The 22,103-nt window shown below is 39.2% G+C and overlaps 1 protein-coding gene across 2 annotated transcripts; it reads right to left on the reverse strand.

Annotated features, from left to right (window-relative positions):
- Positions 1-950: 950 nt before the first annotated feature.
- PLK4 (polo like kinase 4) lies at positions 951-21,797 on the reverse strand. Of its 2 annotated transcripts, none has more exons than XM_058666858.1 (16): positions 21,538-21,797; positions 20,843-20,938; positions 20,074-20,169; positions 19,882-19,996; positions 15,202-16,222; positions 13,860-13,960; positions 10,394-10,764; positions 8,796-8,900; positions 8,363-8,465; positions 7,449-7,598; positions 6,263-6,396; positions 6,073-6,164; positions 5,810-5,942; positions 3,634-3,774; positions 2,571-2,677; positions 951-1,112 (listed from the first exon to the last, which is right to left on the reverse strand). In XM_058666858.1, exons 1-16 carry the CDS (start codon positions 21,565-21,567, stop codon positions 1,010-1,012), a joined length of 2,898 nt encoding a protein of 965 aa, XP_058522841.1. In that variant the 5' UTR covers positions 21,568-21,797; the 3' UTR covers positions 951-1,009. The 2 variants fall into 2 exon arrangements, with proteins under 2 accessions (XP_058522841.1, XP_058522840.1); XM_058666857.1 differs by lacking the exon at positions 21,538-21,797 and adding an exon at positions 21,044-21,395.
- Positions 21,798-22,103: the final 306 nt, after the last annotated feature.

Raw genomic sequence — 22,103 nt, forward strand, 5'->3', positions numbered from 1 at the left:
TCTCTATTCTTTGACCCCCTCCCATCCCAATCAATGGTCCACATGGGCATGCATCCTTTTCATCAAAACCAAAATTAAAAAAATGAAAAGAAAAAAAAATTTTTAAATGAGGTTAAAAAACTGTCATTCTGGGTCTGGCGCAGTGGCCTAGTGGCTAAAGTCCTCACCTTGAACGCGCCGGGATCCCATGTGGGCACCGGTTCTAATCCTGGCAGCTCTACTTCCCATCCAGCTCCCTGCTTGTAGCCTGGGAAAGCAGTTGAGGACAGCCCAAAGCCTTGGGACTCTGCACCTGTGTGGGAGACCTGGAGGAAGTTCCTGGCTCCTGGCTTTGGATTGGCGCAGCACTGGCTGTTGTGGTCACTTGGGGAGTGAATCATCGGATGGAAGATCTTCCTCTCTGTACATCTGACTTTCCAAGAAAAATAAATAAATCTTTAAAAAAACAGTCATTCTCAAAATTGGTAACATAATGTAAAAATTGAGTTTACTCCAACTTACTTTAAAATAAGTACTTAAATAAATGAAAAGATAAAGTAAGTTATCATCATATTTATTTGTTATAAAATGCATTCGCAGAAATGTTTCATCAAACACTGGTGCTACAAAAATAAATATAAAGCAAATATACATGTTTACATGTTAGTTATAACATAAATATACATTATTTACAAATTCAGAAACTCAAAAACTCAAACATGTTTGTCCATGATTCTCAACATGTCTGACAAAGGAAACAACAGCACACACACACCACACACCATGAGTATTTTTGCATTTAAAAATTACTCAATACACATATATGAACAAGAGAAGTTTCAGAGTACATGTTCTAAGAGCAATGTCTGGTCTCCTGTTTTACTTTATGATTACAATAGTTAGCAAGTGACTCAAATTTCACTCTGGTAGGCTTTCTGAAGAAGCTATACTAAATAAAAAAGTCACCTTACTTGAAAGCCAACAAAAGTTATTTATTAAATGTATATATATATCTGAAAGGAGTTTCAATTCAATGAAAACTGGGAGTTGGATTAGAAAACATCAAAAGGATGGAAGACAGACATTGTAATTTCTGTCTGATGTATTCTGGTAATTTTTCATTTTCTCCGTACCTAAGTGAAGCAAAAGGAAAGAAACAAAAACGTCACTTAATTCCTTGGTTCCTATTAGAGTACCAACATGTAGTAAATCTTCAATGACAAGAGATTTCTGAAAATTAATACAAATTACTTAAATGTGCTTCCTTTAAAAATAGGCCAATTTCTAAGCATGTAACAACAGAAAACTTAATATGGTTTAATCAGTATTAAAACAAGCTCAAAATCTAAAGTCCTAGTTAACGGCCCTGATTCTACAGATAACACATTATAATTAACATTTTTTTATAATTAAGAATTTCCAAATGACCATATTAAAGACAATCGCAACATTTATCAAGTGAATATGGGTTCTACCCACTTTATATTCTTCCACTTTGCCAGCATATGAAACTACATTTAACAAAGTCTCTCACTGTTAACAACAGTTCTTTAATGGATGGTATTGAAGAAACATACACGTAACAAAAAAGCAATTGGTAGCTATTCACAAACTATATTTGTTTTAAGTATAAGAGCATGCCGAAGTTCACAGAAAATGCAATAAAAAGATGAGTACTTTGGTGTAAAAATAATCCATGCACAATGTTTTCACATATATTTTCCATGAACTTTTGAAGCAACATCTTATACTGGCATTTTTAGAGTCGTAACTCTCTAATATATTATGTTCTTAAATATGAAAACCAAGTCATGGCCAAATTTCTTCTTTTTTGCATGGTGCCTGCCAAACATTTTCATATTCATGAGTATACAGTCACCGCCAGGTTATTCTGAGAGGGTTGGTTCCAGGATGCCCCAAGGACAGTAAAATCCTTGGATGCTCAAATCCCTTATTTAAAATGGTATGTACCTGCAGGTAACAAGCTTATCCTCCTACAGCCTTGTCATAGCTAGATTATTTATAATACCTAACACAGTGTAAAAATCAGAGTTGTTACAGTGCATTATTTAGACAGTAACAACAAGAAAAATTTGCTACTGTTCAGTAGAAATAGTTTCTTTTCAACTGTTTTCTATTGCAGTCAGTTAACTCCTTAGACGTGGAATCTGCAGATGCTTCGAGAACCACTGCAAACATCCGCAGTCTGTTAAACATGAAGCGTTACCTCAAGGAGGAATCTCGCCTTTCATTGGAGGAAATTAATTGGGTAATCTGTACAAGAAAGATTTCTTGTCTATGTTCTTACAATAGGTATATTATTTTGAACTTAGAAATCCATACCTCTGTAACAGCCAACCTACTAAAGCTCTGAAAGAATATTCTAAGATATCTCACCACTTATTCATATCGATTGCTCCATATTCATATAGAAAATGTGTATTAAAGACTTTTTAGAGTAATAACAGCTTAAAGAATATGACTGCTGTCAAAATGAAAACATTAACTATTAAATCACATATTTTAACATGATGAGAAGGTAAAAAAATCAAAGCAAAGGGCTAAACTTCAACTAGTATTTCAAGACTTACCTAGTTGTTTGACCATTTGGTGATGTATAACTGATAGAGGAAACTCCTGCCTGCACAACCAACTGTGATCCATCGTTAAACTGAACCCACACAGCTCCACTAGTTAACTAGGAAATAAGCATAGAAAATTACTCTACGGTAGAGGATTTGAGGTTCCTCAAAGGTACCCATATTTAACAAGTCTTTCACATGGCAGTAGAAAAAACAAACTCCGGTAGCTGCAGATTTACGTAGTAGCAGTGGCAGTAGCACTGGAAACATTCATGTTTTTTTCCAGATGACTCTCTCTGACTGCCAGGACACTGTAATGCTATGATTATTCTAAATGAATCTTGCTTCCTGCTAATTTTAATTAGGATATTGCAGTTCTTTGTTCTTTTCTACCAAAAAGTATCTTACCAAGAAAGGATTCAGGAACTAAGAAAGGTTACAAGAACCTCTCCCTGCCTGAGAAGATTGTTTCTCAGACTTTGAAATTTACTCCTTTAGTCACTAACGTGTACAGTGTGCTTTCCAAACAAGGCGGCCCATGACACAGAAATAAACATGAACACTGGAGGCAAACAAACCCTAGGTATACATCTAGAATCTGCTCAACTTTAAGTCCAAGACTGTATGTCATCTTGTACTGTGAGCCATAATTGCACTATCTATACACAGAAAAATTATTTTGGGGGATAAACTAGACATTGTATGTGAAAACATAATACTCCACAGCAAAGATGCTACAAACGGAACCTCTTCTCTGAAAAGTACTAGGCTGCGTTTTATTTCACTGATAAGAACATACATCATGTCCAACTCTGAGCTTCAAGATTTTCGAAAATACACACATACAAGTCCACATCTACAAACAATCCTGCTGACCCAACTTTTAAATACAAAGATCTTTTCTTCTTTTACAATGTTTAAATATAAAAATATTTTCTTCTCTAATAGCAGATTCTAAATGGCTTCTAAAATCTCAAACGCTCCAGACATCTTTATCCATATCTCATTATCATGGCTTTTAAAGATCAAAGAAATTCCTCCTGGGAAAAATTATTCTGAAGAAACTTCTCACCTGTGTAGCCCAACCAACGTTTTTCACAAAAACAGATTTCACAAGTTGTGCTGATTTAGGAAGACAATCTTTTAGAGTGCCAGAGGAGTTGTTTGTTCCAGAAGCTGTGGTTGTTTGGCCAAGTCCTTCATTTGTAACCATCTACAAAAATGAAAGGATTACAAGATGCTATTCCTCACCATTTTTATTTCTTCCTTTCTTTTTTTTCTTCAAATAAGCCAAATTTAGCAAAAGCAGGCAATTATTAAATTTTCATTAGACTGATTTTTAAAAAGATGTGTTTATTTATTTGAATGGCAATGTGACATAAAGGAAAGATAAACAAGGAAGACTTGCAACTTCTAGTTCATCCCTCACACTGCCAGAACAGTCAGAGCCAGCCCAGGCTGAAGCCAGGCGCCAGGAACCCCATTTTGGTCTCTCATGTGGATGGCAAAACCTAAGCACTTATGCCATCATCTGCTCCCCAGGCATACTGGCAGGGAGCTGGGCTGGAGTAACCAGGGACTCTGCCATGTTCAATAGAGGATGCAGGTGTCCCAAGCAGCAGCCTAACCGCCCACACAACACCTGCCTCGGAAATAATGGCTTAAATTAGTGAAATAGAGAAAAAAGATCACACAATTGCTGTTTTCATTTTGATAGATTTCTTCCCTATTTTGTTTTTTTAGATTTATTTTATTTTTAGTGCAAAGTCAGATATACAGAGAGGAGGAGAGACAGAGAGGAAGATCATCCATCCACTGATTCACTCCCCAAGTGACCACAATAGCCAGGACTGAGCCGACCTGAAGCCAGGAGCCAGAAACTTCCTCCAGGTCTCCCACGCAGGAACAGTATCCTAAGGCTTTGGGCCGTCCTCAACTGCTTCCTAGGCCACAGGCAGGGAGCTGGATGGGAAGTGGGGCTGCCGTGGACCCATATGAGATTCTCACGCTCAAGGTGAGGACTTTAGCCGCTAGGCCACGGTGCTGGGCCCAGATTTCTGCCCTATTTTCACCTGAAGCATATGCTGTCATAATTGCCATCACTGTATGTGTGTATATACGTGCATGCCTGTGCAAGAGAGCATACACGTGCAAGACAACACACACAACCGACATTTGTTAATGCTGCATTTTCTACATTGCTAAATAGTTTTCACTGGCATGCCACTTCGCTGAGTACATACAAAATAAATTTATTTCACCATGAGCCTTTCATGGATAATTAGACACATGACATTTTTTTAGCAGTAAAAAATGCATATCATAGGCTTTCCTCATTCTTTCATCATTTAACGATGACTTTATTTTCATAGTTTTTGACTCAAGTTCTATTTTGTTTGCTATAATGCTACCATTGCTGTCTGTATGTTAATGTGCTTAGCTTTTTGCCAGACAGGCCAGGTTAAACACCACAGAAATACCATTTAACAGAAGCCTCAAGGATGAGAAATAAGCCATAAAGTTAAGGGGTTGGAGAAAAGCCTAGGTCAAGTGCAGAACATGTGAAGAATCTCCTTGAATAAGGCTCAAGCCCAGAAAACATGAGATAGATAGTAACTCAAGGCAAGGCTGGCACTGCTGTGTAGTAGGCTAAGCCTCCAGCTGTGGTGCCCGTATCTCCTTTGGGCACCAGTTTGTGTCCCCACTGCTCCATTTCTGATCTAGCTCCCTGCTTATGGCTTGGGAACATTAGAGGCCCAAGTCCTTGGGACCCTGCACACATGTGGAAGTCCCAGGACAGGCTCCTGGCTCTAGGCTTTGGAATGGCTTAGCTCTGGCCATTGTGGCCATTTTGGGAGTGAACCAGCACATGAGATTTTTTCTTTCTCTCTAACTCTGCTTCTCAAATAATGAATAAATCTTAAAAAAAAAAAAAAAAAAAAAAATAGTGGCTTAAGGTGAGGCTGAAAACCAGGCAGGTTATAAGAGAAAGTCACGGGCTTGGCAGCGTGGCCTAGTGTCTAAGGTCCTCGCCTTGATCCCATATGGCTGCTGGTTCTAATCCCGACAGCTCCACTTCCTCTCTGTCTCTCCTCCTCTCAGTATATCTGACTTTGTAATGAAAATAAAATAAATCTTTAAAAAAAAAAAAAAAAAAAAAGAGAAAGTCACAATAAGGAATTTTTATTTTATGTGAGATACGAGACAGTTACTGCTGGGTTTAAAATACAGAAGTGATATCTACTTACAGGATGAGCGACTGGGGTCTGTGTGGGACACAGAGCACCATTTCCGGTCAGCGCCGGTTGCTCTCTCGCTGGATAGTCTGGATCCACAGGAGGAGGGGATAAGAACATAGGTGAAGTAGTAATACCAGGTTTTCTAAAGGAGAAAGAATTGTCCAGATTTAGCCCCTTCAAGCTTTTAATGTATAGAAAACTAACATCAAACTTGAACAACAAAGGACATGTCACCAATTGAAGCTACGTGTTTAGGATTTTGAAGCACTTACCGTCCTACAATTATGGGGAAAAAGGGAACACTCCTACTTTTTTTTTCTTCTTCTGAAATTACGGATTCCAGTGCTAAGCAAATACGATGGCCCTGTTGGAGAAGAAAATGCTTTCTGTCAATATTTCTCCTTTGCCATCTGCAATTATTATTGGTATAAAAAAATTAAGTGGTTTGAAAAAAATTAATACCTCATTAGCATGGTTCATGTACATTCTTATTTCTTCTTTGAAACTATTTACATCATTGTTACTTTTTAAAGTGTAAGAGTACCCAGTTTTTTCAATCACCTGAATAAAATCTTCTGTTTTGTGTATTTTTGTTCCTAAAAAAGCAAGCAGACAACTATTTTCTTAGTATTTCTTTAACTATCCCCAAACTCCATCCATCAGTACATAGTCATTTTGGAACAAGGCATCATTTATACTCATTTACTAACCACCAACAAACACAGGCCATTCATTTTTCTTCTCAGCTTATATCTGATTCTTTTCTGACATTAAAAAAATCAGCTTCAATAAAAGTTACATAATTGTAAGCTAAGTTATCATGGAAAATGAACATTATGAAAAATTAATACAGATTTAAAAAACATTTTGAAGTGATTCCTTAATAAGATGTTCCATGAACTTTTAGGAGTACTCTTCTATGTGCAGTGAGAGCCCTGTGCTGTGTTCATCTCAGAGGGAGATTCACAGAATAGAAAGTAAGTTATCTTTGCAGAATATATCTAGAAATATTCCTAGATATATTCTAGAAATATATCCTAACCTTTTGGCCTAATTTATGTTTCACAATTTAACATAAGTCCATTTAACGGTCTGGTAAGACACAGGATCTTGTTTATTTCACGTGATTTTCAAACATCAATCAGCACAGTTAAACAGCAGCTAAAAAGGGAAAGATGACTTAAATGGAGGATACTTCCAATAGTACGTGTAAAGTAGAATTAAAGCAGTTTTTGGTGCAAAAATATTTAAATCCATGCAATTTTTTTTTACAATATACATTTCCATAATCTTTTTGAAGAGTCCTACAATTATAGACTGAATTATTTATAGGAAAGCATATAGAAATACACTCTGATTAACATGGTTTAATTTGTATACTGACTGGATCATTTAACTTATAGGCATGGACACACATAAAGAAGTGTTTTCAAAGAAGTTCACAGAAAATGCATACTATGAAAAGGTATAAATCTGTTTCAAAAATTAATATTTTAATTGTTTTCTCATTAGCTTCTTGAAGTAGACATATATATTAATATTTTCTGTGTTAAGGGGGAAAAAATCAGAAAAACAAACGAAAACAACATACAATGACTAAATTATTAACTAAAGAAAAAGAAAATCACCACTTCTCAACAGTACTTACCATCATAAAACCAAACCTCAAAATCAGCACCGGGAGAATTCTCCATTAAAACACATTTAGCATATTTTGTAAAATAAGTGATTTTGGGAGATTTAGATCTTACAAGCTGCACAAATCTGGAAGCATACTGATATTTTCGCCAATATTTTTCTAAGGGAAAAAAAAATTTATTATAGCAAAGAAGCTGTTGGCTTGACATACATATATTTCATTAGTTTTGACTTCTAATAAGTTTACATAGGTTTTCTTGCATGTTTTTAAAATTTTTAATTCTTCCAAAGGCAGAGACAGAATGAGAAAGAGATAGGGCGTGTGAGACAGTGCTCCTACCCTCTGGTTGCCCCCCTGCCCCAACCAGGAGCTGGGAATGCAGTACAGGCCCTCCCTGTGGGCAGCAGACACACTCTGATTCAAAGAGCCACCTGCTGCCCCTGAGTCTGCCCTGGTGACCTGGGCACTTTGACAGGGAGTGTGGATGTCTTCACTGCAAGGTGAAACACTTGTCCCTTGTTTCTAAGAGTCACTGCAATGAGTTCTTACTATTCAATTCTTATTTCCCCAATCCAGAATATCCGGAACTGGAATAGGAATCAAATTTGGTTAATTACAATCTGTGGAACACTGAAATGACTTCAAAGGTCAAAAACTAGATACTTCATGTTATATTTTTTCATATCATCCTAGCCAAATCAATACAAATACATACATTTATGTGATATAACTAATGGTATAGGGTCAAGTTTTATATAAATACATAAAATCACATTGTAAAGCAGAATATGAATAAATACTGGATTAATAAGATATATCAGATCTTACCAGATACCAAGTACATGAGTAATGCCAAGATATTTACAACCCATCACATCCATATAGTTTATGAACACATAAATCCGTTATCTAAACTTACGTACCTGGCAAGCTGTCAAAGTCATATCTGTTGATGTTGCCAGTAGGTGAAGGTGGTTTATCAGCAAGAGGAAAACCTCTTCCATCATTTGGATAATAAACAGTAATCTGCCAGAAAAAAAGTTAAGAATTCTAATTACATAACGATGTTACTCTATTTTATTAGTAAATAGTGTGAAAAAAAGCTCAAATGTAATATTAAATATTTTAAATAAAAAGTATTCTCTAAAAGTTAACTTTTTTACTGGTTATAACAATTTTAAAACCATTAATTTCCATATATTTAGTATGCTATTTTACTGTTTAAATTATAGAGATACTAATGTATCAAGAAAACTGCTATTTAAAAAAATGTAAAAGACTTCCTTGGAGAACAAATGAGAAACCTAAATGTTTAGGCAATGATTTGGAGTTTCAAGATAATAAAGTTTATATTACCATACTTCCATCACTGGATATCTGCAGAACTTCTTTCACAAATTCTTGAGATGAATATTCCTTTAGAAGCTCCACACAAACTTCCTCGGAATCAAGTATGCTTACCTAAAGCAAAAATGAAAATCAGTATCAATTCTCTTGGTTACTACAACATCCATGACACACAACATAGTGCAGAGTACTTAACCATGGCAGAAGCAATTGCTAAGTCGAAAGCCAAATAGCTGCTTGACTGCAACAGACTAGACCAGACGTGTACTTGGGTGCAACTGGGAGCCGTAAGGTGCCAAGGTCAGAATATATAATCCAGTGCGAAAGGAGAATCAGTGAGCCGACAGGCAGCAGAAGGGAGGGTGGAGAACAGGGTACATAAAGACAAAAGCCAGCCAAACAAAGGCAAAAGCGAGGGAGTGGGAAGCAACTGCCAAGCAGGATCAAGATCAAATTAAAAACAAACACCAATCTCAATTCATATTTGATGATTTTAAAACTCTAAGCTTAAATGAACTTATTCTTTTGCTTTAAGTAGTTTCAAGTAATGGGAAAGAGTTATATTTCCTATTTTATCTTTCCAACTTGAGATAAATATAGAAACAATGAAAAGCACAATGATAAATACTGAGATTGCAAAAACAAAAATTGTTTAAATAAAGCCAGTATTATTTTAAAATGTTTTGCATTCAAATCTATTTTACATAAAGCAAGTTGAAAACTCATCAGTGTCAATTTACCTAAAGGCATAGCTATCTTTATCCCACAACCGCCCAATCTTTAATTTTTTTTTTAATTATAATATATTTTCTTTTTTTTTTAAAGATTTATTATTATTGGAAAGCCGGATATACAGAGAGGAGGAGAGACAGAGAGGAAGATTTTCCATCCGATGTTTCACTCCCCAAGTGAGCCGCAACGGCCGGTGCGCGCCGATCCGAAGCTGGGAACCAGGAACCTCTTCCGGGTCTCCCACGTGGGTGCAGGGTCCCAAAGCTTTGGACCGTCCTCGACTGCTTTCCCAGGCCACAGGCAGGGAGCTGAATGGGAAGTGGAGCTGCCGGGATTAGAACCGGCGCCCATATGGGATCCCGGGGCATTCAAGGCGAGGACTTTAGCTGCTAGGCCACGCCGCTGGGCCCAAATAATTTTTTAAAAAGATATATATTTTTTTTTTATTGGAAAGGCATATATATAGAGAGGAGAGACAGAGAGGAAGATCTTCCATCCAACGATTCACTCCCCAAGTGATGCCAACTGCCAGTGCTGTGCCGATCCAAAGCCAGGAGGTAGGAATCTCCTCCAAGTCCCTGCACACAGGTGCAGGGTCCCAAAGCTTTGGGTCGTCCTCGACTGCTTTCCCAGGCCACAAGCAGGGAGCTGGATGGGAAGTGGAGCTGCCGGGAATAGAACCGGCGCCCATATGGGATCCCGGGGCTTTCAAGGTGAGGACTTTAGCTGCTAAGCCACCACGCCAGGCCCTAAATAATGTTTTATGATGTAAGTATCACAAGGTAAAAGGACAGACAAGGGAACTAAAAGATGTATTTTCAAGATCCATATTTACAAGAAAAATATGATACAGTAACAGCAAGCAATGGACATACCACAGCCTTTTTTGTTTTCTGTCTGATCGGTTTTAACCTATGTGCAATCAAAGGAGACGTAACGCTTCGTAAGGTACGCTTTGGATAATCTGGTTGTGCCTCGATTTCCCTAGTTTTGTTTTGTTCAGAAAGAGGATCCAGGCTGAAACCAGGTTCTTGTGGAAATATCTGAGGTTTGCCATGAAGTCCAGCGACGCACTTCACAGCACTCAGTTGTGTTACAGAATGTGCATTATCGGAAGCGTCAGAGTTCTTTCTGGCTTGTGTATCAGTCCACGCATTTCTCGATGTGTCTTTCTGCAAATCAAGGCAGCCCTGGAAGCCTCTATTTGAGCTGAAGCTGTCGTGATCTGTGGTTTCTCTTAAATTAGCTATGAGTAAGAGAAAAAGCAATGTAGTTAATAACTGAAAGGCCACCTCTATGTAAATTAAGGTTATGGTGAGTATAACAGCATTTTTTGAACAAAAGAAGTCTAGTAAAATAATGCACATGTTGAACTTGGGACTTTGTAAGTACTCAGTTTACTCATTAACTCAGTGGCTAACTCTGAGTTAATGAAACACTATTTACAGCGACTAGTTATAGGACATTTTAATAATCCAACATACAACAAAAGCAGATTTGAGAAGTGTTCTCAGGAAACCATTTTATTTAAGAAAATTATGTAAATTTGCTCTTTTAAGCTGAGGACTATTTATATCATCATCTTAGGTGATATTCAACCTAAAGTAAAACTACATAAATACCTTGACTTTTACTACAACTCAATATTTGCACTCACATTTATTCTCACTGAGCTTTACCATTTTATGGTTTTCTGAGTTTAGAATTCACGAAACCATTTTTAAAGACCTTATTAAAAATAAAAATAATTATGCAACTTCTGAGGCAATTTTTCAACACTAAATGTAAATTTATCTTGCAATTTTTTTCTTAAATGACCGCAGTGCTTTTTTGCCACTCGCATATAAAACATTTTGTATCAAAATATATAACTTTAAAATTGCAGCAACACTATTAATTTTTATACTTATCTTTTCATCTCAGACAGGCCCATGTTACCAAATAAAAGTATACGTAAATACAACAGATGTACAAGATTAAATACACTGTATTGTCATAGTTTAAAGACCAAAATTGTCTCTCTCGATCTTCCAAATAAATAAATACATCTTAAATAAGAACAACACAGACTAAACATGAAATACTATCTCCAACAAGTACAGATGGAAAGATTAATTCCCTTTGAGAATATTTTGCTAAAAATACAATCAACTCCTGGGACATCATAACAAGTGTCTGCTCAAATTACAGACACATTATACACATATTATAGGGTAATACAATACTTGGTAGGAAAAAAGATTTCCTCCTCTCCATATGTTTTACTTGTTTTTCTTTAGGCCATCATTATGTCTCAGCTCACTTTCTGTTAATCTGTTAAGTTCATTAATAAGAAATGTCTCCTCCTCTCCACATGTCTTTATGATTATTTTTATTCCCTCATTATTTTCTTACTTCTGTTATGTTCATGTTAATGAGGAATGCTTAACCTTCAAACTATATAAAGTAATGAAATAGATAGCTGTTTTGAAAATGTCTAGGTTTTGGAAGCTGTGCATTTCATTGTAAGAGTCACTGGTAGACAAATGTCCACATCAGCTTCTCTTAAAATCAGGCCAGCCACATTCCGAGTATCTGCCCGGCACTGACTCACTGTAAGCGCTGAGAGCAGAGGAACAGTCTCTGAGCCAGGCAGAGTGGGCTGGACCCTGCTCCTCTCCTACATCACTTAACTGTGCACAACTACTTCCTCAATCCCAAGATAGAATAGTGTCACATACATTTTTCTTAATGTATGTGACACATTTATTTCTTTATGTGTACATTCTGACCAAATCAGTCACTTTGATAAAATGAAAATTATGAAGACCAAAACACAATTATGAAAATTCAAGCTAGATAACATCACACATTCATTGGTACAGCTAGATACCACACATGTACATTGGTGGGTTCAGACGTACAGATAATGGTAGATGTTGCTTCAGAGGGTGTCAAACACTAGCTCTTTCTCCTGAATATGTGCATTCACATGAGCCAAAAATTGTTTCTTTTTTTTTTTTTTAAAGATTTATTATTATTGGAAAGCCGGATATACTGAGAGGAGAAGAGACAGAGAGCAAGATCTTCCATACAATGATTCACTCCCCAAATGAGCCACAATGGGCCAGTGCACGCCGATCCGATGCCGGGAACCTGGAACCTCTTCCGGGTCTCCCACGCGGGTGCAGGGTCCCAAAGCTTTGGGCCGTCCTCTCCTGCTTTCCCAGGCCACAGGCAGGGAGCTGGATGGGAAGTGGAGCTGCCGGGATTAGAACCGGCACCCATATGGGATCCCGGGGCATTCAAGGCGAGGACTTTAGTTTCTAGGCCACGCCGCCGGGCCCCAAAAATTGTTTCTAAAACAATTCTTTTCCAAATTAAAAATGTTTATAATTTTCAAAATTAAGTCTCGTGTTAGGTTTAATATGAGTTCCTAACACCTAGTTTCACAGGTAATCTTCTCTGTAATCTTCTCATTTGTTAGTTAAAAAATTAATTTTGAAAGAAATGTTCAGATTTACTGTAAATGTAATAGCACTGGTGCTCCACCAGCTCCAACATTAGGACAGGAGTCTCTGTCTTCCTGAGTCAGGAATACTCTGTCTGCCTCTTAAGCTTCAACACTGCATGATCCAGCCTGACTGCAGCTGGGTTTCTCTGGTCCAGTGTCTGCTTCAAGGCAGTTCAGAACCCAGCTCCACTGGGGTCCAGGGTCAGGGGGCCCACACTGATGAGACCTGGATGACACCTCCTGCAGCTAGTGACTCCCCTGTACTGGCTGCCGCAGTCTGCATAAGGCCAAGTTCTTGCCTTCTTTCCAAACAACAATTCACAAATTTTGTGAACAAAGGCCTGAAAACACATCATAGCTGGTGTTCTGAGCATCTGCACTGATGCTGACTCCCTGGGGTGTTTTCCTACCTTCTTGGAATAGGATCTTGGAAGAATTGGTTAGTGTAGAACCTGGTAGAGCCTTGGGGAAGAAAAATTAGTCAACTCCAACCCCCTCAAAGTTTTCATGGAATTTGTCTTTGGAGCCTGTCCACAGGAAGCCAGAGAGCAAGCAGGTACTGGGAAGTGCAAGAGCCATGGAAGCATGTGACCAAAAGAGAGCTCACATACATTTTTTTCAAAGCAAGTTTAATAAGTTAACCATTTATGTTAAGCACTAAGGACAGTTGGCTGGCTTAAGGTAAATGTCCAAAAATTAGTAAACAGTTAGTAATACTATTTTAATATGGTCTTATTACATTCCTTGAGAATGAACTATATTCTTAACAAAACCTAAATAGAAAACTAAAATGCTTGCTAAGTATTCAAGTCATTAATTCCTTATTAAATACTTCACTGAAAACTCACCGGTTATCTGCAGATTCCCAAACCACTGTTGTATCATTTCAGTCTGTGGTGTCTGGTCTGAAAACGGAAATGGAGTTTTTCTTGGGCAAAGGTGATTGCAGCTAAAAAATAAAACCAGTATCCCAGAAACTAATCAAAAAGTGTCAAGTGCATTTTTAAGATAAAAATATTAGAAAAGGAGGATATCCTTTTCTTTAAAATTTTAAATTGTAGAAAACAGTATTTGAACAATTATCTGTACAAAAGTTAAACTCTTACGTCAAAATGTCCATGGCATTTTAAAGTTTAATATGGCTACTGCTTTAAGTAGTTAGAAGGAAAAAAAATACTATAGTTACTAAGTTTTCATGTTAGAAGTACAGAACAGTATGATTACTCACCAGGAAGGCTCTCCTTTCCTGTCCTTCAATTACAGATACTTTTTAAACAAATTACTTTTTACTTCAAAGAATTAGACAGATATCCTCCATCCACAGTTTCACTCTACAAAAGGATGCAATGACTAGAGCTGGGCTGGTCCAAAGCGGGGAGCCAGGAGCTTTCTCTGGATCTCCCAGGTGGGTGGAGGAGTCCAAAGACCTGGACCCTCCTTTGCTGCTATCCTAGGCCATGAGCAGGGAGCTGGATCACAAATGGAGCATTAGGACAGGAACCAGCACCCACATACGATGTCAATACCACAGAGAACTAGTCTCCTAATATGCTACCACACTGGCCTCTATAACAGACATATTTAGTATAGGATACCTCTGAACTGGACTCTTGCTTCATATACAACAAAACAATACCCTAAAAGTTCATGAGTACTAAATACATGCTATAAATACACTTATAGTCATTTTTAAAGAAAAATTTGTATCATTTAAAATTATTCTAATTCTCTCCCTAAGGAATTAAATTCTGGGGTTGGTGTGGCACACTGAGCTAAGCTGCCAGTTGCAATATTGCATCCAATATCAGAGTGCTGGTTTAAGTCCTGGCTGTTCTGCTAATCCACGGGAAAGCAGATTATGGTCTGAGTACATGCTCCCCAGCCACTCACACGGCAGACTTTGACTTCTGGGGTTGGCTTGGCTATCGCAGCCATTTAGGAAATTAACAGCAGATGGAAGAGCTCTATCTCTTCTCATTTTTGTTACCCTTCCCTTCAAACAAATAAATAAAACCAAAGCCGATACTTGGAAGTACCTCAGTAGCCCTGACAGTGTTTGTCAAGTGTCATTCACTGTCCCGAGAACCCCCTTAGTTAGGTGAAGCTTCATTTTGGCTCTAGAACAGTATTTACCGTACTATTTACAAAGTTGTTTTTTTTTTTTTTTTTTTTTAGTAAAATGACTCTTACAGTGCTTGATCCATATCAGGTCTTTCAAAAGATCCAGAATTATTGGAAGTCTTTTCTTTAAAGAAATGAAAAACATTGACAGTGCTGTTTGCGGGTGAGCATCGCTCTTCGTTTTCATCTCCTCCGGACTGCCTGGGCTGGGGGAGCATTTCTGCGGAATGGCATCGCTCCAGTGTGTGTGTCTTTGCTCGAGGCTGACTGTTGTAAGTCTCAGGTCTCTCAGAGGAATGGGCTCTGCGAAGGTATCGAGAATGTGGCCTTTCTTCTTGGATTACTCTACCCCTCCCACTACTACCAGTTTCTTGTTCTTGATTTCCCCAATGAGTATAAAAACTGCTTCCGTCTCCCACAGAAGAAAAATCACTTGAATTTTTATTCTTTGGAAATACAGTCATTTTGTTTGGGAGAGGCTGACCAATCAAAATTCTTCTTCTGTCAAATAAGCTACCATTTATGCTGGTACTGGAAGATGCTGTAACTGCAGTAGAAATCGTAGCATGTCCACTATCAATGGAGTCTTCTACAGTTCCTATATCTTTATTTTTGGTTGATGAATTTCTAGACATAAAAGGATGGTCCATTACTGAAGACAGACTTAAGCGATCTGCAGGATTTCTACGAAGTAATTGATGAATAAGGTCCTTGGCTTCTACTGACAAAAAAGCTGGTATTTCATAATCTGCCAACACTACCTTATTTAAGGTGTTTTTGACTGTGTCTGTGTCAAAAGGTGGTCTCCCAATGAGTAATGTATAAAACATACAACCCAAAGACCAAACATCAGATTCAAGTCCATGGGCACTTCGAGTTGCAATTTCTGGTGAGATATAATTAGGAGTTCCACATAAAGTATAGTGCTTTTCATGTGGCATTTTCAATTGAGTTGCCAGCCCAAAATCAGCAATCTTGATGTTCATATTACGTGTAAGTAAGAGGTTAGAGAGTGTGAGGTCCCGGTGTAATATGCCATGAGAATGGAGATACAACATTCCTGTGATGATCTGGTACATGAAGTGTCGAGCTGTGGGAGTACAAGAAAGATTAGTTACAATTTAGAAAGCCTGGAAGACTCAATGTTCAGAATATCAAGAAACCCAGTACATCTGCTAGAGTATGATGTTACAATACTCCCCTGCGGCATAGATTTACTACTAAAATCCCACTGTGGTGAAAACAGGATAGTGTCTAATTCCGTTCAAGAAAAGTAGTTACTCCTTCTGATCTTTGTTCTTCCCTAAACGCAATTAAGAGAAGTTTAATTTTATTAGCAATCAGTACTGGCTAGGATACCTAGGGGTAACCAGAAGTCCTTACCAATCAAACAGTACCTACTTATAAATACATTATCATAATTATACAAATTGCATTATCTGTAAATATATTCTAAATGTAAGAAGAAAAACCTAAAATTCCTATGTTCCCCAAACTCTCCCAAGAAACAGTAACTGTCAATGCTTATTACATATTCTAATAATTTTGTTCTGTCTATTCATATAATTCTTAACATTATAAGTATCTTTAAGAACGGTTATCAAGAATATAGTTTTTACATTGTGTCTTCCTTGATTTACAATTTTTCTTTTCTTTTTTTTAAAGATTTATTTATTGTTATTGCAAAGTCAGATATACAGAGAGGAGGAGAGACAGAGAGGAAGATCTTCCATCCGATGATTCACTCCCCAAGTGACCGCAACAGGCCGGTGCTGAGCCAGTCTGAAGCCAGGAGCCAGGAGCTCTTTCAGGTCTCCCACATAGGTGCAGGGTCTCATGGCTTTGTTTGGGCCGTCCTCCACTGCTTCCCCAGGCCACAGGCAGGGAGCTAGATGGGAAGTGGAGCTGCCAGGATTAGAACCAGCGACCATATTGTATCCTGGCGCGTTCAAGGCGAGGACTTTAGCTGCTAAGCTATTGCACCAGGCCCAGATTCACAATTTTTCTTAAGAGCTATGTTAAGTCAGTATCATGGATTTTTATTTTATTTAATGGCTACTAAACATTTGAGTGATTTCTAATATTTCAAGATTATAAAAAATATAAACATTTTATATAGTTGTTTTCTCAGATAAATGGATTTATAGTAGACTCAAGATAAAAATCACTGTTTGAAAAATAATTTGCTATCTTCATTACTTGCCAAATTACCCTTGCAAAGGCTACATTTTTATGTACTTTAGTTAACCCTAGTATCACTGAGTAAAATGTTATCTCATTGTTTTGGTTAGCATTCCCATTTTCATACATTTACTGGCCATTCGTACTTTCTCTTCTGTGAGCACCCTGCTTCCATCTCAACCATTTTTTATTCAATTATCTTTTTAGTCATACTTTATATTATTTCATACTAAATTTCTAGCCATACATTTTACAAAGAGTTTCTTCCTATTTTTGTCTTCTGCTGACAGCATTTTTTTTTAAAGATTTATTTATTTTATTACAAAGTCAGATATACAGAGAGGAGGAGAGACAGAGAGGAAGATCTTCCGTCCGATGATTCACTCCCCAAGTGAGCCACAACGGGCTGATGTGAGCCGATCTGAAGCCGGGAACCTTCCGGGTCTCCCACGCGGGTGTAGGGTCCCAATGCATTGGGCCATCCTTTACTGCTTTCCCAGGCCACAAGCAGGGAGCTGGGTGGGAAGTGGAACTGCCGGGATTAGAACCGGCGCCCATATGGGATCCCCGGGGTGTTCAAGGCGAGGACTTTAGCCGCTAGGCCACGCTGCCGGGCCCGCTGACAACATTTTTTAAAGTAACATAAAGCATCTTCATTTTAATTCAAATTGCTAATTCATTTCCTTCATATCTCTCACAGGTTCTCCCTTACTACATAGTATCATGCAAAATAAAACCATCATCCTACAAATATATATATATATTATTTGTAGTCTTATCTTAGGATAAATTTTCAGCAATAGAATCTGAACCAAAAAAGTTTAACATTTCTTTCTTTTTTTAAAGACCTATTTATTTTTTTTGGAAAGTCAAATATACAGAGAGAAGGAGACAGAAATATCTTTCATCCACTGGTTTACTCCTCAAGTGGCCACAATGGCTGAAGCTAAGCCGACCCAAAGCCAGGAGCCAGGAGCTTCTTCCAGGTCTCCCATGCAGTTACAGGGTCTCAAGGCTTTGGACCATCCTTTATGGCTTTCCTAGGCTTCAAGTAGTGAACTGGATGGGAAGTGGAGCAGCCAGGGCATGAATCAGCACCTAGATGCGATTCTGGTGCATGTAAGGTGAGGATTTAGCCAGAAGGCTATCTTACTGGAGCCCTGAACATTTCTTTAACTCAATACCTATGACCAAATTATTTTCCAAATAGGTTATATAAATTCCAATGTAAAATGTCTATCAACTTCCATGACTACCTTTTTCCCCCTAAAGATATTTTACTTGGCAGTGAGAGAGGAGGGGAAGGAGAGAGGGGGAGCGGACAGACATAGAATTCTTATATTCTGCTGGTTTAATTTCCAGATGACTACACAGATGGGGCTTGGCCAGGTCCAAGTTAGGAGTCAAGAACTCCACCCAGGTCTCTACAAGAGTGCAAGGGTCCAAGTACTTGGACCATTTTCACTGCTTTCCCAGGTTGCATTAGCAGAGCAGCCAGAACTCATACCTACAATAATGAAATGCCAACATCACAGAAGGTGGCTTAACTTATTGCACAGCAATACATCCCCAACACCTTTCTTAGTTGACCTTCAATCTCAGTTAACAGGGTAACATAACTTGAAAATGATCATTTATTTGACATTGTAAAGACCTTATCTGAATCTGATTTGAATTTTTGAAAAAAAACTGGAGAAACTGGGAAAGTTTTAAATTGACTATGAATCTGCTTAGCAAGGAATTAGTCTGACAATATCTTTGTTGTGATTTTTTAAAAACACCTCATCTTGTAAACACATATACAGATATATATATATATACAGATAAAAAGGTGTACAGTAAACTTTAAAAACACTCTGGGGGTGGAAGCTTGGTCTAGCAGTTAGGTCACAGATTAGAACACTGGCCTGTGGCAATCCTGTGCCTGGGTTTGATTCTGAGCAGTTCCCAACTCCAGGTTCCTGCCAGCACAGCTCCTGGGTCCCACCACTGGGTCCCTGCCACACATACAAGGGACCTGGTTGGAGTTTCAGGCCCCAGACAAGGTCTAGGTCCTTGTGGGCATGTGTGTGGTGAACCAGCAGCTTCATGAATAAAATATAAAGTCTAGTAAACTAGGGGATTAACAACAGTACAGAGAAAACAAGTCGACCACGAGGCAATGGTTTGGGAAGCTAAGACTTTAGCTCTCAAGGGGCCTCATTATAACAGTTCATCTACTTACTTCTCAGGTTTTGTTAATACATGGGTTCAACAGTTATTTGTGCTTGATACTGAAACGGATCAACAACATTCCAGGGTGCTTTTCACAGTGAAGAATGACACTAAACTATCACCAATGATTTAATTTAAAATATAGTTTGGGGGTTGGAAGGGTAACAACTTTTTCCCTTCTGTAACGACTGAACTGTTTTATCAATTAACAGGCTTTTTATGAGAGGATCTCTCTTTTTACATTAAAAGTAATGATTAAAAGTGTTGCCAATACTACAAAATTAATGTATTTTTTTTAAAAACTAATTTTTGTCTACAAAAACAAGTAAATAAATCAAAAGCAGCAGCACCTACCTTCGTTTTCTGAGAAGGGCTTCCTTCTGTTTTTTAGATATCTGTTCATTTCTCCATTATGACACATTTCTAATACCAGGTATACGTAATTGTTATCTTCAAAATAATTGTAAAGCTGAAATGTGAATGAGAGTAATTATGATACAAAGCAATGCAGTCTCTTAGGCTACTTCTCTCAAATTTGTATCTTACCTCCAAGATAGAAGGATGTTTCAATTGGCAATGGATTTTCACCTCATTTTGCACTCTCTGTACCATTCCAGCTTTGTACATGGCCTTCTTATCTATCTAAAAACAACAGATGAGGTTTAAATGAGAAAATTTAAAAGGTGAAGTTGTTAGAAGTAACTTTAAAGCAAATATATCTGAACTTTAAATATTCTAAGATCCTTTATCTTTGTGTTGCTCATTTTTACTCTAAATCTTGCCCAGTGCCTGGAAATACTGGACGTTCAAAGTTTTCCTAATGCATTCTAATACTCTCAATTTAAATCCCTTGTCTTATCTTAAACAAAAAATCAAATTTAGCTGAGCTTTAAAAAATTCTTTTCTGTTTTCCAACTGACTTAAATGATTCTTAACTCATGTTCATGTCACGTTGAACTCATGTCCTATTAAAAACTGACTTCCAACAATCAAGAATAGCATTTTTGGATGGTTACAATAAAATGCAAAACTGTCCCCAAGCATTATAAATAATTATTCAACTTTTACCCACTGCTCAAATATGCATGAGCAGGTCTATTTCCTGAATATTAATGGAAATTAACACCTACTGAAGCAAGGTCAAGGGTGTTCCCAAATGCCCTTAAGCTCAACTGCTGGACCTTGCTGTCCTACCGTTATATACAATGTATTCTTTACTCCATAATCAAAGAAATGGAAGGTGCTTCGGACCTGTGAAATAGCACAACTTTATAGTTACTCGTAAACTATAGGAGAAAAGCACATGTATTCTTACCATTTTGATTGCAACTTCCAATCCAGTGTGAATGGACTCAGCTCTATAGACTCCAGCAAACGATCCTTTACCGAGCAGATTACCAACTTTAAAATCCTTAAGTTAAAAGATTACATGTGATGAGTTAGAGTACAAAGATGAGAGAGGGCTGGAAAACTATAAGATAGAGGGAGTCTGACAAAACTGAAGCAAGTATCACACCTCGATTGAGCTGCTGTCCTGGGCGGAGAGCATGCTGACAGCTTGCGGGGCTCCCTGGGCTTCCAGCTGGGCTCTGCGCGCAGCACCCTAATCACCTGCTCCCAGCACGTCGGGGCAGTCTCCGCGTCCTCCTCCCACCTCCAGCCAACCCCCGGGAGCCCAGGGCCGCCGCAGAACCCCGCCGCAGCGCCCGCCACAGGCAACCGCCATCCCCTCGGAGCCTGGGGGGGCAGCTCCGGCGGGACCTGCCCCGGGAAGCCGGGGAGGAGGCCGGACTCACCCGCCCCACCGCTCGCCCACCCCGGGTCTCGGGGGCCGGGCCTCCCCGCCCCGCCCCCAAACAGCCGGCCGGCGGTTGGGAGCCTCCTCGGGCACCCAGGCGCCCGCCTCGCGGCCGTGGACTCCGCTCGCTCCCCTTCTCACACAGGCCTCCAGTCCCGCGTTTCCGCCTCCCTCCCCGTCCCGCCACGCCGCAGACCGCAGGCTCTGTTCACCTCGATCTTCTCCCCGATACAGGTCGCCATATTTCCCGGCTGCGACTCCGCCGATTAGCTCCCTTCACGTAGTCCCTTCGAGGAAGCGCTCCAAGCAGCCAGCCGGTCTTGGCGCCCATCAGGCCTTGACCTCTAGGCCGCCGTTCCCGGCGACGACGGCTGAGCCACCGAAAGGTCTCCCTGACACCTTCCGAGGCCTGGGCGGTACCTACAGCCTTCCATTTTGAAAAACTCCCGCCGCCCGCCGTCCCTGCGAGCTGGGCCGTGACGTAACGAGGCGGGGCGCTCCGGAGAGGCCGCCCTGGGCGCGCATGCGCGGCAGCCGCTCCGCCGCGGCTTGCGAAGGGCCGCGGGCCGGAAGCGCTGCGGCCGCCCGGGCTGGGGGACCCCGGCGTACTCCCGCCAGCGTTCCGAAGAGCAGCCGTTGAGGATGGAGCGTTTATAAACGATCAACTAATGACTTCATGTTGTGGACCTCGAGTTCCGATTCTGCGAATGGTTTGAAACTAAAATGTCCAACGTTTACGCTGGACACAATGCAAGATAAATTGTGACCGTGCACGTAG

This window comes from Ochotona princeps, chromosome 7 (genome assembly GCF_030435755.1).
Source record: "Ochotona princeps isolate mOchPri1 chromosome 7, mOchPri1.hap1, whole genome shotgun sequence".
Taxonomy (NCBI): Eukaryota; Metazoa; Chordata; class Mammalia; order Lagomorpha; family Ochotonidae; genus Ochotona; species Ochotona princeps.

Bases quoted from the DNA above. Each gene is read 5' to 3' on its own strand.
- PLK4 (XM_058666857.1), bottom strand. From the start codon at position 21,076: ATGCTCTCCGCCCAGGACAGCAGCTCAATCGAG. The intron at 19,997-20,073 runs GTAAGATACAAA...TTCACATTTCAG, and splicing joins AACATCCTTCTATCTTGGAG to CTTTACAATTATTTTGAAGA. The intron at 1,113-2,570 runs GTAAGTCTTGAA...TGCTTCACTTAG, and splicing joins CCAAATGGTCAAACAACTAG to GTACGGAGAAAATGAAAAAT.